The sequence below is a fragment of the Pyrgilauda ruficollis genome, unplaced genomic scaffold (genome assembly GCF_017590135.1).
Source record: "Pyrgilauda ruficollis isolate IOZ18807 unplaced genomic scaffold, ASM1759013v1 scaffold72, whole genome shotgun sequence".
NCBI lineage: Eukaryota > Metazoa > Chordata > Aves > Passeriformes > Passeridae > Pyrgilauda > Pyrgilauda ruficollis.
The window spans coordinates 3,565,650-3,582,444 of NW_024529044.1; the positions used below are offsets into that span (position 1 = coordinate 3,565,650).

The 16,795-nt window shown below is 46.0% G+C and overlaps 2 protein-coding genes across 3 annotated transcripts; both read right to left on the bottom strand.

Annotated features, from left to right (window-relative positions):
- Positions 1-520: 520 nt before the first annotated feature.
- Positions 521-6,745, bottom strand: RNF135 (ring finger protein 135). The gene is made up of 6 exons (XM_041485696.1): positions 6,282-6,745; positions 5,353-5,439; positions 4,645-4,815; positions 3,286-3,445; positions 2,764-2,865; positions 521-1,971 (listed from the first exon to the last, which is right to left on the bottom strand). Exons 1-6 carry the CDS (start codon positions 6,612-6,614, stop codon positions 1,436-1,438), a joined length of 1,389 nt encoding a protein of 462 aa, XP_041341630.1. The 5' UTR covers positions 6,615-6,745; the 3' UTR covers positions 521-1,435.
- Positions 6,746-7,918: 1,173 nt separating this feature from the next.
- Positions 7,919-15,178, bottom strand: ADAP2 (ArfGAP with dual PH domains 2). 2 transcript variants are annotated; one of them, XM_041485864.1, is made up of 10 exons: positions 14,961-15,178; positions 13,808-13,938; positions 13,049-13,140; positions 12,841-12,926; positions 12,401-12,510; positions 11,567-11,713; positions 10,794-10,877; positions 10,315-10,377; positions 9,016-9,093; positions 7,920-8,420 (listed from the first exon to the last, which is right to left on the bottom strand). In XM_041485864.1, exons 1-10 carry the CDS (start codon positions 15,049-15,051, stop codon positions 8,211-8,213), a joined length of 1,092 nt encoding a protein of 363 aa, XP_041341798.1. In that variant the 5' UTR covers positions 15,052-15,178; the 3' UTR covers positions 7,920-8,210. The 2 variants fall into 2 exon arrangements, with proteins under 2 accessions (XP_041341799.1, XP_041341798.1); XM_041485865.1 differs by lacking the exon at positions 11,567-11,713 and having other exon boundaries at positions 7,919-8,420.
- Positions 15,179-16,795: the final 1,617 nt, after the last annotated feature.

The following is a 16,795-nucleotide window of genomic DNA, read 5'->3' on the forward strand; positions in this document are numbered from 1 at the left end:
AACCAGACGGCGGCACCCAGAGCCAAGTTTCCCTGAACAGCCCTAGGGAGGGTGACTCCAGCCCGGACAGCCCGTCCCCACCTTTCATCACCTACTCAGGAAATTCTTCCCAATGTTCAAACAGAGACACAGCGGGTTCCCGTCTGCACTGTGTGTTGTTAGGGGTGTTGTTGCTGTGATCCAAATCAAAACAAATTGCTGCCCCTGGGCACTACGGTGCAACTCGTATGTGGGAAATCAGGGACGGCCAGCGACTCCATGCTGTAGCTGCTGTTTTTCCAGATGAACCAGCAAAGGACACCTCGATACTAAGAAGGCAGTGGCTTTGGCTATCCCAGGAAAGCCACCCCAGCCTTGGAGAGGCTGAATGGCACACCCCTGGCATCATAAAACGTGCATTCAGGCCATCAGAGTGTTCAGTGGCAGCAGAGAGTAACTGAAGGTGAGCAGCACTTCTGGCAATTACTTTAAAAGACAAGGAGCTCCATTCCACTAAATGAGATAGTTGAATCCCACACGCTTTATTCAAGATAAACTATTTATTTTGTCAATTCTGGAATGCCACAATCTTCCTGAAAAAGCTTTTGCTTCTTGGGAATGCTGTTTTCAGTTTGCCTGCCTGAAGCAGTGGATCTCTCAGAAATCGAGCTGTCTGTAGGTTTTGTGGGACTTCAGCTCTGGTTCCTTCACCTGCCACAGGCAACTGAGAATCTCTTGCTCTGTCTCAGGCTCGCTGGCAAGACCAGGTGGTCCTTCCCATGACAGAGTCGTGTCTGCAGGCCCTTTAAAAGGGCACTAAAGTGTCCACATGATTTATTAGCTGGTATAAACACCCCAACATCTGCTTCCACAAGGATGCCCACGGTCACACCACACCAGGACTGACAACCCTTCAGCCAGGGCAAGACTAAAATATGGTTCTGGGGAGATTATGCTCTTCTGGGACACCTCCCTGAAGTGTCAGGTCCTCAAACCCAAAGCCTATTTCATAGTTAGTGCCTACCCTAAAGGGAAAGATTTTCATACCTAAGATCAGTAACATTCTTACCCTCTGAGCATTCCTTAATCAATCAGAGCTGTCTAAAGAAAACTCACTTGTCAGAAAGTAATGGCATAATCTGTTCTCCTGTATTTTTTATCCCAAACATTAGAGCTTTCTTAGGTCACTCTTTCCTAGGAATATCCTGGGACTAAAAGCTGCTTGAGAAACCCACCTGACTCCTACAGGGGTGGTTACTGGCATAGGCTGACATTGCTTCAATGAAGTATGGCTAGACCAGAGCACAGCACGAAGAGAAGCAGAGCAGACAGAAGTATCAGTGGCTGATTCCCAGGAAAACCTGGGTAGTCATGTATTCATTCCTTGGTACACTCCTGTGCTAAACACTGAGGCTTTTATAGAAACTCTGCAGTCATTGGCAAAACTCAGTAGGCTTTATCTCCTGTTTGGCTGACTTAGAGTTAAAGATCCATTTCTTTCTAGAGTGTACAACCAGAAAGCAGGGTAGAGAGGATTTGAGGTACTGATTTCAAAGGTGTGCAAAAGCATTTCTTTGTCATCGATGGAGTAAAATGACACAGTCTTCCTTTGTAGCTCCAGGAAAACTCCAACCTTCAGTGGTTTGTCCTTGTGCAATAATGTTTCTTGATCCTTATGCCATGCTGACAGCTGCTTTCTAGGACCCAGCCATTCTATGCACCAGGAATGCTCAGTTCTTCCCAATTTGTCCCTTTTACCAATCATTTCATGAGCAACTCCAACAGCCCATCCATCACTGTCCTTGGTAATTACTTCCCAGTAGTGGCACCCTGTAGAGAAGCCCTGTGAACACATGACTTGGCTGATGCAGAATCTTTTGGGTGATGGTTGATAACTGGTCAGGCAGCTGGAAACCATCACTCTCCTGTTCTGGGCTGTGAGTGCCAAGCGCTCGTGTACCCTTGTGGGGTCAAAAGTCACATCATCTGCCCCTGGAAGACAGAAAGGAAAATATTCTCACATGCAGGCAACAAGAAGGCAGGTGTATCCCTGCTCCAGAAGAGAAATGAAACCCAATGATAAAGCCATAAACCTGAATCAAAAATCCTCAACCAAGCACTATCAACTGTATCCTGGGCATACTGAAACATTTAACAGGCACAACTGTGCAAATATCCATGACAGACTCATATGCACTCCAGTGGAAAGGTGAAAGTATCTTGCACCCTAAAAGATGGATTTTATTCCCAGACACAATCTTTTTTTTTAAAAATTACCTTTTTCTCAATAATAAATGAGATGCTTACCTCCATAAAGCTTACAGTCATCTGTTCACTGGGACAAGTTCTTATATATTTTATCAGCAAAAACATTTGTTTTCTGTGTTAAGCTACAGATGTAGTACAGTGTGCTGACTGTAAAAATGTTTCTGTCAAAACGTTGCAGAATTCAAGTAACAACTGGAGTAACTACAGCTTAACAGCCAAGATCAGTGAGGTGCAGTAACTGCCTGTACACCAGCTCAGACTCCACAGCCAGCACAAGCTACCACAGAGCTCACACAAAACAGGTTTCTTATCTCTGTTTTATCCTACATCCGCAGTCAGGTACAATGTTACATTATGTGTCAGTAACTGATTCATTCATGGCAACTCCATTGTGTTTCCATGCTTCAGTAAACAGCCACATTTCCTGCTAATGTTGGCAAGGACAATTTTCCTCAGCAAATTCAGTCTCAGGGTCCCCTGGATGTGGTTAAGGGTCCTGCTGGCTTGAATACTTACACTGAGAAAATTGGCTGGAAATGCTTGGTTCAGGACTTTCAGCTGCAGGCTCTGGAGATGATAAGCTGACACTTGGCTCCTGGGATAAGTCTGGAGGATGCACTAAATACAAAAATAAGTGAAGTGTTAAGGCATTTCTTCAAAATGTACATAGGAAGTATTTAAGCTTCTAAAGGAAAACACACCTTAAATAAACCCAGCTACTTGTTCAAGTGCAAAACAAGGAGCTGCTTTTTTTAATTGTATAAATTACAAAGGACATCAGGCACGTAGGCAAACCCAAAACTAACAAACACTCTCTGCTGGTGTGGTCAGAGGGGAACTGTCAGAAGAGTGAGATGGGTAAAGCAGATGCATCGTTCTATGCAGATAAAGCAGTTCCTGTCTTAAAATTTTTTACAGTGCTCCTTAGTTTTTTGCTGAGTATTGCGTTTCTTGTTTTATTTGCACAAAGTAATTTTTTACTCTATTTGCTAGAGCCATTGCCTTTAAGAAAAAGATTTCAAAATAAGGGAAACTCACCTGGTGGGAGTTGCGGAGCATAATTCTCCAAGAGTAAAACTTCCAACTTTCTCTTAAGATCTTCTACAGCACTTTTGACAACATTAAGCTTTTCATCAAGTGTAATTTTATTTATTGTCAAAGGTGAGCCTTCGTACCTCTGCCCCTCACATAAGTCTCTCTAATAATGACAAAAGGATTAAGAGAAAGATGCAAACAGCAGCAGTTATTTAATCTCACAGATCAGATTATAATATAAAGCCCAAGTGGAAAAAGAGCAGTGATCTCTCCAAGAATCTTATTCTTTGTATCAAAAGTTTCCTTTATAAGACAGTTACCTCAGCAAACCAGCCTGAAATCTCACAGAAAATAGTGAGGGATATTCTTATTAAAAATAAAAAGACTGTGTTTTCCTCAAGAAAACCAAGAATGCAACTAATTTTTCTTTTGTATATATATTACAACTTCTTTAAGTGTTCATATGAATACACAAGTTTTTTTTTAAACTTCCTTCTTCTTCTCAAACCGAAACCAAAAGTTTGAAAATGTATTAGTGTGAGGAAAGGGTAAACCTAGTTTGCCTAAATTTAGAACTTGTGGAAATCTACATCTGAAATTGCTCTGTTAGTCTGTGTGTACACTCTGTAGGAGGAAACAGCCTTTTGGAGGCTGGATTAATCTCCTTTGCAGGCAGATATCTCAAGTAGGCCAGATAACACTGGAAGTACCCATTTCTCCTCACTGCCTGCAAGGGGACCCTGGATCAGGTGAATTCCAATGTGGGCACCTGTGCCTGGGTTCTGGAAGTCCAATTCTGTCGCATGGCACTGCCCCACCCAGTGAGCCCCACTCCAAATTCCTGCTGGCTAACTTGCATCACTTGGCACTGTTGTTTTCAACATCAAACCCAGCTCTGCACAATCTGAAGTGCTTTAACTGTGCCTTTTGAGGGCCCTTGATGTGTTTTCCACAACAAAACTATTACAAAATATTTAATAACTCTGTGAGCTTTTAAACTTGTATATCTGTGTGTAAATACAAATTCTGGAAAATAAAAAGATCATGAAAGACCTTGACTTTAGATTTGACTGAGGACTGGATTTCAGCCCTGCAGCTCCCACTTCATTCCAGCTCACCAATACCCTTGGAAAAAATCTAGTTCTGAATTCCATTCCCAGCCTGTGCCTCTCTCAGTAATTTTTTTCCTCTGAATTTCTCACCCCAAGCTCCCCCTGCTGACAGCAATGTCCGTGGATTGGCACCATTGTCTCTACGAGAATGGTGCACTGGGGACCTCAAAGGTGCTCTGCACGTATTCAGCTATCCCACACAGTGAGCCTGAGTTTCTACTCATATTCACCACCTCATTTCATCACTTACAGTTTGGGCTTTGATGTCTGTGAGCTGGTGAATAGTGTCTTCAATTTTCTGTTGAGCAGCTTTTTGCTGCTGTTCAATGAACATCAGTGTGTTTCTCTCCTGTCTTTCAACATATTCCTTCATGCAACAGAAATCTTTAATAATCTGGCTTTTGATCTGAGATGTATATTCCTGAAAGGCAGAAAATATGGAGATCGTTGTGTAGTTAGGAAAGATGCACTGAATATGAGAATTACTGCCCCATCCAATGTGCTCTTTGACTGACCCCTGCAGATAAGAAAACTTTATTCAAAGGAATAAAATACATTTGACACTATGCTACATTACATGAAATGAGATTTCGGGCATGTTAAGGATTATGAATATTTTATGGCCAGTGGAGTCTGCTTGACAACTCAGAAAGCCCAGTATTCCCTCTTATGATTTCTAATTTGTATCTAAGTGCACCAGAAACATTCAGGCTACTCCTGGGATAAGCAGAAAAATGCAAAAATGCCAATGCACAGGGGCCTTCGTGCTAGCCAAGACAGAAATTAGTGCAGCTGATGCCATATATTCATTCTCATCAGTAAAAACAGAATTGTGACAGAAAGAAAGACACAAAAAGGCAGATTCCAGCTCTGGGCTGGAAGGCAACCCTGCAGTCAACCACATCTCCAACCCAGAAGAGTGGAAAGTTACTGTAGGTGATGATTGTACAATGTTTACCTTTGTTTTATTAAGATCTTTCCTCAACAGGTGGATGGTCTCTGCAGTTATTTCTTGTTGCTTGGAGCTCTCCCATATCTCTTCCTCCTTTAAAGTGACACATTGGACTATTTATGCATATAAACCTCAGAGAAAGCACAACTAGGCTAAGCTGCAGGATAATAAAAATCCCCTACATGACTTACACTAGTTAAGCAATGGATTGTTTGAGGAGGTGTCTGAAAGACAATTCTGAGTAAAAATAATCACAATGAAGTCAACATCAACAGTCACCAAATAATTACATGTTCAACTATAATGGTAAGCTTCAATATGCTCTTAGCTTGACTGAAAAAGATACATATGTGCTAAAATAACAGAGGTCAACACATTTTTCTCATCTCCTCCTCTGGGAGTCATTCTAAGCAGAAACCTAGATCATGAATCTTTCCCACTTTGTGTCTGAAGCTGGGTGGAGCTGTAGCACTAATAATGTTATGTGTCTAACAATGTTATGTGTCCTTTCAGCAGTCTCCAAGGCAATGCTTTTGCAATAAATAACACCCAGCACGAAGAAGTCACTTACTACTATTGTGCATCGGCTGAATATGTACAGGTATTAGTTCTTCTAATTCAGCTATGCAGCTCTCAATGTGACAGACACCACCACTGAGCCCCAAACACAGTCCGCCGAACCCGTGTGCTCCGTGTGTTACTGTGGGATGGAAACCCGGGCTGTCCCGGGGGTGCCGCTGGGTGCTGTCCCAGAATGTGGCGGGCAGGACTCCCTGGGAGTCGGGGGATGCCGCCCGGGGATGTCCCGAGGGAGTCGGGGGATGTCACCCCGGGATGCAATCCCGGAATGTCCCGGAGTGTCGCGGAGGAGCCCCAGGATGTCGGGGGGTGAAGCCCCCGGGTGTCGGGGAGCCCCGGGCTGCCTCCTGCCGTACCTTCTCCCCACGACCCCGCCCCGCCGAGCTCAGGTCCTTGCAGGCAGCAGCTCCATAGGCTTTCAGCTCCTCCTGTGTTTCCAACTGTTCCTTCAGCTCCCACGGGATGAGGCTGAGCAGCACGGCCAGCTCGCGGTTGGGCCGCAGGTGCTGGAGCTCGAAGTCGCGCCGGCAGAGCGGGCAGGGGGCGCGGGGCCGCCCCGCGCAGTAGCGGAGGATGCAGCCCCGGCAGAAGCTGTGGCCGCAGCCCGTGAGCCGCACGGGCTCCGCGAAGAGCTGCAGGCAGCAGGAGCAGTGCAGCTCCAGCCCCTCCAGCTCGGTGACGGCGGCCATGGCGCGGCGCGGGGCGGAGCGCAGCGGCCGCGCGGTTTCGATTCCCCCGGGCTCCTCCTCCGGTGCCGAGAGCGCCCCGGGCGCGCCGGCTCTGCCCCGCTCTGCTCTGCCCCGCTCTGCTCTGTTCTCCTCTGCTCGTCTCACCCGCTTTGCTCTGTTCTCCTCTGCTCTTCTCACGCGCCTCGGGCGCGCGATTTGGGTTGCCGGTGGAAATGGACTGTGACGCAGAACTCTCTAGTCTGGCCTTCACTTTCATTGACTGTCCAAAAAAGTCTCCGTTATCTGTATATTTCACTGCCACCGTGAATTTCCCGATTTTGTAATAGTGAGAATTGCTGACATGGGCAGTCTGCTGACCCAGCCGGGAGAGCAGTGGCTCAGCACAGCACAGTGCAGACCTTGTCTGACTGTAGTCCCGGCTACTCGAGGGACCAAACCCTTCTGAGGTCATCCTGAGCTACTCAGGGCATCTCAAAATAACAATTACAGTCAAGACTGGCATTGTTCCTCAACTCAAAACCTGCTCAAAACAACTCAAAAGCTGCTCTCTGTTGATTTCAGGAACTGCAGGATTAGACTGTTTAATAGAATTGCTGAACCACCATGTGAGCTAGAATGGGGTTGTGTGGGGACAGAGCCTGGAACACAGGGAAGTTCTGGGAGCATATCAGTACATAAAACTGCTGCACGCTATTCAGAGCTGGATGATGAGCTGGCTGAGAAAGGCAGAATGATGAACCAACTCAAACAATTCCTTTGCACTATTGGGCAAGTGGGGGTGGAGAGAAAGAAGAATTAGTGTCACTAATTCCTGCAAATATCGGCACTTCTCATTTCTGCAAAAAAAGACCTATTTAGAGTATCTCAAGACCAGCTAGCAATTGTCAGCAGAAGGTGGAAGCCTCACCAGAAACTTGGTCTGCAAGACTTCCTCTTGATTTGCAAAATAAGGCTATCTGTAAAGAAGAATGAAATGTGTGAATTACTTGCTGCTTGGTAGAACCAGAGCTCAGACTTTGTCTTGAGGCATGGAACACTCAGTGCTCTGTGTCAGCCAGTGCAATCTCCATCAGTTCCTGCACACAGTGGTACCTGATGAGAAGGCTCCCCTCCAACACTGAACACCAGTCCTTATTCACAGAGTATTTGCAAGCAAGTCACTGAAGAAAATACTTTTAAACCTTGCTTCTGCCTTTCAGTGTTCAGTTTAATCAAGCTCATTAACCTTCGTCTGTTCCTGGGTGAGCCAGATCAATGTATGTTCATCCTTTACTCTCAGCACATTCACTGGGGCACCGTGTGGGGTTGTACTTTGGAAAAAAAATCACTGGATGTTGGATTTGCCAGTCACATAAAAGCCAAACACTAGAGACTGTTGAAAGCAAGGAGCTAGAAGAATCTGTGTGATTCCATTACAGAACTGATTTCATTACAGTATCCTCCACAACTTAAACTTGGCTTGTTTTTTTATTGTGCCAGAAATGTAGTGCTGTAAGATACATTCATCCCACTCTGCTGAAAACAACCCTGTTCCTGTGTGGCCAGAAGCTGCAGCTAGGTGGAATGCAGCTGCCTGCCTGCTCCTCCCTGTGGACATCACAGTTGGGTGATGACTCCATTCAAGGCATCCATCCACTCCCTCTGCTTCCTGTCATTCTCACAGATAAACACAAACTCTCTCGTTGGCGTGACCAGAGTGATCATTGGCTTTTTCTTCTTCACCCAGACTTTCTGGGGCAAATCATCTCGTACTGCATATCCCTCATCCCTCCTTCCGATGAAAACCTGGCCCTGTGCAAATGCATCCTGGAAAGAAGGAGGCAGAAGACAGCCATCAGCCAGCAGACAGTGGAGCTCCAGCAGACACTGATCTGTCCTTTGACAGGAACAGGATCTGGGGATGCACAGAGGGGAACTGATGACACGGACTGGTGATACTAGCAGGGAACACACAAAGGGATATTTTGCACTCACAGGCATTCTCAGGAGGAGAAGGCAGGGTCCCAGCCTCACAGAGCTGGTTGGTGGGTGTTCAGAAGGGGCAGGAAAGGACATTCCCATGGCTAAAGCAGTGCTAGGAAGCAGGATACTGGGGCTGTCAACTGGAATATTGCTCATCTTGGCTAAGGTTACAGACATAGAGGCACTAGGGCTGGGGGAGAGGGGGCATGAACACCACAGGCAGTAGCAGTTACTTTTAAAAGATCTTTCTCAGAGCCACTCTACAGGCCAGAGTTCCCCACCAGCTCAGCTTCAAAGACATGCTTTGGCAAGGGAGATGGGCTCTTGAGGCTGGGCCTGCTCCAGTCTGGCAGAGCCACTGGAAAAGGTGGATGAGAACAGACCCTTCCTCCCCACCTGCTTCATGAAGGGGCTGTGGAACAAAGAACACTCCTCTTACCAGTGGATTTTTAAAGTATAGCAGGTTCCTTTCCTGAGAATCCAAGCAGAACCAGCGCACCTTAAAGGCCTCCTTCTGCTGCAAGGAAATGGTTGAAATTCTTTAAAGACCCAAGTCTCAAAGCAGACTTTGGTCTATTCAAATCCCAGGACCACTTGAATGACTTGGAGCTGGAGTTCAGCTTCCTTCATCCCTGCAACTGATAACAGGACTGCTGTGTGCAGCCCCCAGCTCTCTCTTTTCCCTGGGCTCAAAATACAGATTTACATTCAATGACAATCCTTTGGGCAGGGAAGTAATCAAATTAACAGGATTAAGGAAGTTGCATGAAATGGATTGAAAGCACTGCAGAGAGCAACCCCTGAGTGGTGATAGTGAAGAGAGTGAGCAATCAATTTCCAATTTCAACAATCTGATCAGGGAGGTTGTCCCTGGAATTTTGGGTGTACAATACTAGTTGGGTTTTTTCAGGTGCTAATTCCATCAGCTACACTTACCTGACCATTCCTGAGCTATTAATTGCTCCAGGCTGAACTGAAGAGGCCTCTTCTAGGACTCAACTCAGTTTAAGCAGAATTTAGGCCTCAGGAGAAAAACACAAAATCTTTCATGCTCTGTGCAAGTACCTGCAGAAGAGGTGCTGGACACTGGCACAAGCTGGGCCAAAACCCAGCATATTCAGTATCAGCATTGCACTGCTGAACTTTATAATGGGACTTGGCTCGTGGTTCACTCAGAGGAGAGCAAGGCAAGAAGTGGCTGTGCTCAAACAAGACCTCAGATTTTTATCTCCTCCTTCAGCAGTGCCCAAAACCCCACTCTTCTGTTCCAAGAGTACTGGCCCAAACACTTCTCACAATAAAACAAACCAAACTATTGGCTTCACTGTAGAGAAATTTGCTCCAATGACACTTTACTGCTCTAAGTAGATGTGACTTAAGTGCAACTGACTCTAAGTGAAACAGAGAAGTAGGGGTGGTCAGCACATCATGTTCTGCTGTGGCAGGAGCTGCAGTTAGCAGATATAACAATCCATGTGGTGTTGTGTAATAGCACTTTGCATGTCCATTGACAGATAATCCACCTTGTTTACTCCTTAAGGATTCTTCTTCCCGATCTCATTTTCCACACAAAATAAAACATGATCCCAAAGAACATGACAGGTTTGAATATGGTGTCTTTTATCAACCCAGGAAGCAGAGAGTCACTGAGCAAATAATTTACAAGTCAGGACATTGAACTACCAAATATTCTCTATCTGGAATGATCCTGTTTGTGTAATGCCAAATATGCACTTACTTTTGGTCCCGTTTTCTCCATATATCCTTCTTTGACAAAATTTCTTGTGATCCTGGGTACGAGCTAGGAGAACACAAACACAAAAAAAGTCTGTGTATGTCCCACCCGAAACCAGGACAGGATGTCTCATTCAAGATTGCATTTCTGCTCTGTTTTTGTGAAAGTTAATCACCATCAATTGTGGCTTTTGGGGTCTGGGATTTTTTTGGTTGCTTGGTAAAGGGAAGTCTGAAGTAAGAAGGAACATAACATTTTTGACAGATTACACTGTGTAAGAATCACATAGAGACTTTAAGGCCTTAAATGCTAACCAAGTTTTTGCATGTTATTCATGCATGTTATGGCCTTTCCTTCTACCTCTTCTGTCCATTTCCTGGACCCAAGTGCTGTTTTTTAAGCACCTGACTCTGTCAGAAGTGAGAAAATGTTTTCCCATGCTCTATGTGGCTAGACTGCTTCAAGCCCCGTTCAGCTCTCACCTCAGGCTCAGGGACATTTGGGAAGGTTGTTCTGAGGTAATGGTAGCGTGCTGCCCGAATAGCATTGAACCAGTCAACAATCTCCTGGGAAAACAGCAAACACAGACATAAAGATCAACAAGAACAGTAAGGCATTTTGGAGAAGCAGTGCTCTTTCTCCTTCCTTGTGACCTCGTTGTAAAGAGGTCCTTTCTCCCCAAGGGGCAGAGAGAGTCAGTGATTTGTCCCAGACACCTGAAAAACACTGACCCTTGAAAATAATTTAAGAATGCCCTCCTGGGAGGTCCAAGCATGTCCATTCTCAGCATGGACAGTCACCCAAGTCTGTATACACAGGCTTTTTCAGTTGATTCAGTTATGGATTGTTTAAAAACCTCTGTACCTGGAAAGACACAAGAACTCTGGTGAAGAGAGAAACAGAAGTCTAACAATATCTATAGAGATACTTTTTAAAATTATCATTGTTGGCTTGGAAATAATGTAGAACAATGCCAAGAATTTAACCATGAAATTGTGTAAAACCACGAGGCAGTTACCTTACAGAGATTTACATCATGTACCACTTCAGACTATCCAAAGGGTGAGGTTGAATGTATGCCACAACAGAAAAGGAGCAGGGTGCTACAGTTGGGAGTATCAAATTCTGCAACTTACTATATTCTACAAGTCTTAGTGATGCCAACTAAAATCAGATCTTGCACACAGTAACTCTCCCAAAATACAAATCTAACATCTAAGCATCTTGCTTCCTCCAGAATCTCCATTATATTCACCTTTCCACTTTCATGATAGACAAAAAGGTTTCTTGTTTGACCATCTGTGATGTATGTGATCTGCAGCCCATGACTGTGTCCTATTTTCTCCACCTGGAACATTGCATTCAGAGTCTCAACGCTGATAACGGCTTTTGGAACTTTGGACTGTGAAACGAAAAGCATCACTGTATTAAAGTGCTCTCAGGGAATGTATTGCAGGACAGATGACAGCGCACACCAGGGAAGGCATTGCAGGACAGACAGAGCTGTATGAGACCTAGACCCCTACTGAGAAGAAAGCAGACTAAAATATCTGAATATTGCATATACCTGAAACATAAAGCCTTAACTACATGCAACACAAAACCACTTAGAAAGATACCTTCACAAATGCTGGCTCACTACTAAAGAGGGCTGGGTCTGCATTGCAAGGGATAGGTCTATCTCCAGCCTCCCAGTCAGAGAGCAGCTAGCTACAGTCTCTCACAGAAAGGAGTCGTGTTGAGGACCCTGCTGCAGGAGTTGATGAGAGGATATTTTGGTAATGTAAGAGGTAACAACTGCCAGCAGACCACTTCTTTGTCTTGCTATACAACTGCCAGTACCCATTTCCTTTGTTCACTAAGAAAGAGGAGGTTGCAGGACTCAGATAAGAGATGAGAAAAATAACTAAATCCAAAATTGCCCAATATACCACATATGTTAAAGGAGAAACATGTGCACTCCTCTAAGCACAGGCTGGCCACAAAATTAGAAACAAAGCTACTTGTGCTGGGTTTTGCCCACAAAGAGCAAGGTCTGAGGGTGGGTGTTGACCTGCTACCTACAGCCAGCTCTGGCTGAAGAACTCACTTCTTTGCTGTAGTACTTCATCACCCCTTCCCTTGCTGACAGGAGAAACTGCCTCTTCTGGAACTGTCTGCGTCCCTTCCCAAGCTTCCAGAGGCATCCTTCACGGCTGCCTGCAGACCAGATAGAAAAGTGTCAGAGAAGTCCTGCACAAGGGCAGGACTATTTAGCTAAGGGTGATGTGGCACAGTTTCAAGTCTCTTCTCCATCTGAGAATTTTCCCCTCATGAAAAAATAAGTGGAAGAAATAGAGAACTGTAAGATCTGAATACACCCTTGCACTTGTGTAAGTGCCTTTTCTTAGGAGTTTCTTCTCAAAGGTAGACTCAAAGCGGTGACTGCACATCCAGCAGTACAAATATGACACATCAATCTTAGACACCTCCAAAGCTGTCAACAGAATATTGTACTGTTGGCTGAGACCTCCCTGACAATCTTTTTACCTGCAGAACAGGGATCGTGGCAGACTCCAGTGTCAAGAAATTGCCCACGCTCATATTTAGCTCTAATCCACTGCTGTCTTAAAACCCTGAAAGAGGAAAACATGGATAAAGCTGACCTGTCTCTACTCTAGTTTCAGCAGCCAGCCAGGGAGACATGAAAGGGAAACAAATGTAAAGGTCTGCAGCAGTGAATGCACCACCAACTTACATGCAGTCATGGGACTTGGGGATGTAATAGTACGGAGGGACCTTTGCCTCATATTTAGCTTTGGCCCAGAGATTGCCATGATTCCTCATAAACTGAAATACAAAATAAATCACAGTTAGGTGTGCCACTGCAAATCAACACCATGTCATAAACATACAATGAGACTTGTATCAAATGGAGTGCTGCACTTTTTTCTGAGTCTTGCCATAACTCTCAATATGTATTTACATACATTTATCAATTCCCTTTGGCATTATAGTTTACTGTTTTTAGGCAGATGCACCTTTTTTCAGTATTTACAGTTGTGAACCATGTGTGAAGAATACAAAACTGTGGTTGTTGATGAAAAGAACAAAAGAAAATTAGGAGAAAATTTATATATGATCTCCCCATTCTTTCATCTCCTCCTAGATATTAACTGTGATTGTATTATTAACACAATTCAACTGAACGATGAGAGGCTGAAACAAAATTTAAGAAGAGTATGTTGTTTTCTTAATTGAACATACTACCCGGAAATATTTGTGGGTTTCTAAGCCACAGGGAGAAGTTACTGTGTATACAAAAATACACACCACAGACTGTTAAGAACATGGTCACCTATCAGTGTAACTTGATTGAGGAGGTCATAAAAATCCCCCTAAAGTAACCCATGCAGTTAACTTGGCTCTGTTGCACTGTCCATGGTGGATGGCACAGAAATTACATGGCAGAGAAAAGGTTATGAAATGTGGAGAATTACTGCTTTTTCCTCTATACCTCTATTAAATTGCTCTCCCAGAAGTCAAGCCGAAGGGATTTGACTCTGCTGATTTCAGGAAGATTGCGATGAATTCCAGAGCAATTCAAACAAATGAATATTCCAAGTTTGTAAGAAGCCCACTCTGGATCTAGATAAAAACACAAAGAATCAATTAATACACAGGAAAAGGCACAGCCACTGGCTGTGAAAACCCACATCTGATGCACAGCCCAGGCTTCACACCTACTAAATTCCTCGAATCCCCCCCCTGTTTATGGTTGTCACTTCATTGCGTTCAGGGGAGCAATACCTGCTTTCCACAGCGAACGATGTGGCCCCTGCGTTTGTACATCCTTTAACTGCCTCATTGCTTTAAAATTAATGTGACTGTGCACGCAGGTGAGTGGTGATGGAAAAGCTCAGCTTATTATTAGTTCTGCATGAAAAGCTGCTGTTGCTGAATTAACAATGGAAGGAAGGAGCCGACAGCGCGCACTATCGAGAGTACAACGGGGTACAACCACCCACAGCGCGGACTCTGCGCGCTGCCCGCGAAGCATCCCCTGGAGCAGCTGTGACAGGTGCATCCGCACAGGCATTGAGTGTTCTGGCAAGACCACTTCCCTGGCTTGCGCCACCGCCCACTTCTCCCTATCACACCGAACAGAAGCAACTGGGCGCCTTCCCCAGCTCCCGCCCGACCCACCCGAGCGGCCACTGGCGCCAGCGCGGCGCGGGGGCTCCGCCGGGTTTTCGCTGCTTTTCTCTGCCCCAACCCTTGGGCAGAGACATTCCCCGAACTGAAAATCCACCCCACGCACCCTCCTCCTCCTGCAGCCTCATGCCCTGTCCACAAATAACCCCGGGAAGCGCCTGGTGCTGAGGTCGTTTCCTGTCGCCTGCTGCGGTCCCCTGGCCCCGCGGAGCCCCCCGAGAGCCGTGTCCCGGAGCGGGCAGCGCCGCGGGACCGGCCCGCGGCCGCCCTGCGGAACACGGAGCGAGAGGCGCGGCCGGTCCCCCGCACGGACCGAGCGGACACAGCTGCGGAGCGGGACGGCCAGCGCCCACACGGCGCCACAGCCGAGGGGCGGCCGGCCCCTCGTCACGGCCGCTGTCCGCTCGGAAGCGGGACCGGGGGCCCAGGGGCGCTGCCCGGCGGAGCCGCCTCACCTGGGTCCCCGCAGTCGGCGCAGCGATCGTTACCGGTCCCGGCCGCCCTCTGCAGCTCCAGCAGCAGCGCCTTGTTGTGGTCGTAGTCCATCGCCCCCGGTGCTCGGCCGGTGTCTGCGGGAGGCTCGGCCCAGCCGGCAAATGAGGAACCAGAGCGGCCCCGGCGCCCGGGACGCCCCGTCCCCTGCCGTGTCCCCGGGCGCCTCCTCCTGCAGGCGGTTCGGGGCGCCCGCCCCCCGGCCCGGCCCGGCCCGGCGGCACCCGCCCAGCGTGCCTGTCCCGGCCCGGTCCCGGCAGCTTTCCCGCAACGAGCGGGAAGTTCGCTCTGACAGTTCATTACTAAGGGGCCTGTGTCCAGGGGGGCTCGTCCGCGCACCTCCAGGTTTGCCTCAGCCCCAGCTTTCTCTAAAAGTAAGTTTACAAAGCTTGCCGGGAAACAGAACGGCAGTGGCGCTCCAAACATCGACCGAAACAGCACCGCTACTGCCGGGCAGGCGAGTCCCGCTCTGCAAACGCAGCTCTGCCCCACCGAGTGCTCAGCACAGGCTCGGAGGGAGCTCGGTGACACCAAGCAATGCCAGAAAAACTCTGCCCACGTAGCTCAACACAGGGACAATACAGCATTTCAACCCTACTGAAAATGTTCCTCTTCCATAATAAAGCAAATGCCAAGAAGTCGTGCCTTAATATTCTGTTTATCTAAGGCAAGAGAAAAGACAAAGAGAAAAATCCGAGTCAAAGATTTTCAAGAAGGTTAATTAGTTCAGAAAAAGACTTGAGGTATTAAAATATTTTTCTAGTTTTGGGTTAAATTTAATTTCCATTGCTATAGTGCTTCTTTACTAAAGTTTATCTACAATCTTGTAAAAACACTGTAATTTTGTAGATGACTAAACACTACAGTAGACATGTATTGGCAGTTCCAAATACTGAAACCCTTTTTCCATCTTCTAGGTACTAAATAATATTATGCCTTTTATTTATTTGTAACTATTGTGACGTTATGAAATGCACAGCAGCAGAATATCTGAAAAAGTTGTTCAGCTACTTACATAAGAATCTCTTTTCAACATTCCCCCTCTAGGAACTGTTGCATACTGGAATGTAAATGTGGATTTATTTTTCCCCAGGTAATCTTGCAAGCCATACACCAAAGTTTTTTGCTAGCTTAATTTTTGTAGTTTCCTTACAACTCCTGTGGAATAAAAGGAACATTTATATGGCATTTGGGGAGTGGTTATTTATATATATATATTTCACAAAGACTTGAGATAGTCTTGCTCTTGAAGGGGTCCTTCCCTCCTCCAACTTCTATTCTGCAGTAGCATTAACACAGTCTAAGCCTTTGGCTCATTCTTGCAACCCTAACTGCTTTTTTCTATATTATTCATGGGATGGTAGAATAATATCACCCTAATTTACATTCTGGAAAGCAATGTTGGAATGACAGTAAAGATAAAAAAAAGCTTGAAACTTGGTTGAGATTTTCCCAAGAAGAACAAGGTTGTTGGTTTTGGTTTTAAGTTGCTGTATACCTACTAATAACTGCTGAATGGCAGAGAGTCATTGTGAAACTCCAGGGTTGTTTTTACTTCTGATTTCAAGACACACAAGTTAGCTGGAGGGGCAGTACATAAAGGACTAACCAGGGCCCAAACTATTGCAGGAAAATATTTTGCATCAAAAGCAGGTGAATTTCACAGTACTGGAACAGAGCTTGTGAAGCATTTCCCTCTAAGCAGAGTTAGTCAAAACCAGCCTCAGGTCCCTCTTCCTCAAGCCCATCCCTCCTGGAAACTTGCTTTATTCTAGAATACAATAGATGCTCATACCTG

Bases quoted from the DNA above. Each gene is read 5' to 3' on its own strand.
- RNF135 (XM_041485696.1), bottom strand. From the start codon at position 6,614: ATGGCCGCCGTCACCGAGCTGGAGGGGCTGGAGCTGCACTGCTCCTGC. The intron at 5,440-6,281 runs GTACGGCAGGAG...GTCACTTTAAAG, and splicing joins GGCGGGGTCGTGGGGAGAAG to GAGGAAGAGATATGGGAGAG. The intron at 3,446-4,644 runs GTAAGTGATGAA...TGTCATTATTAG, and splicing joins CAGACATCAAAGCCCAAACT to AGAGACTTATGTGAGGGGCA.
- ADAP2 (XM_041485864.1), bottom strand. From the start codon at position 15,051: ATGGACTACGACCACAACAAGGCGCTGCTGCTGGAGCTGCAGAGGGCG. The intron at 11,714-12,400 runs GTGAGTTCTTCA...TTCGTTTCACAG, and splicing joins TGAAGTACTACAGCAAAGAA to TCCAAAGTTCCAAAAGCCGT. The intron at 10,378-10,793 runs GTGAGAGCTGAA...GTGTTCTCCTAG, and splicing joins CAAATGTCCCTGAGCCTGAG to CTCGTACCCAGGATCACAAG.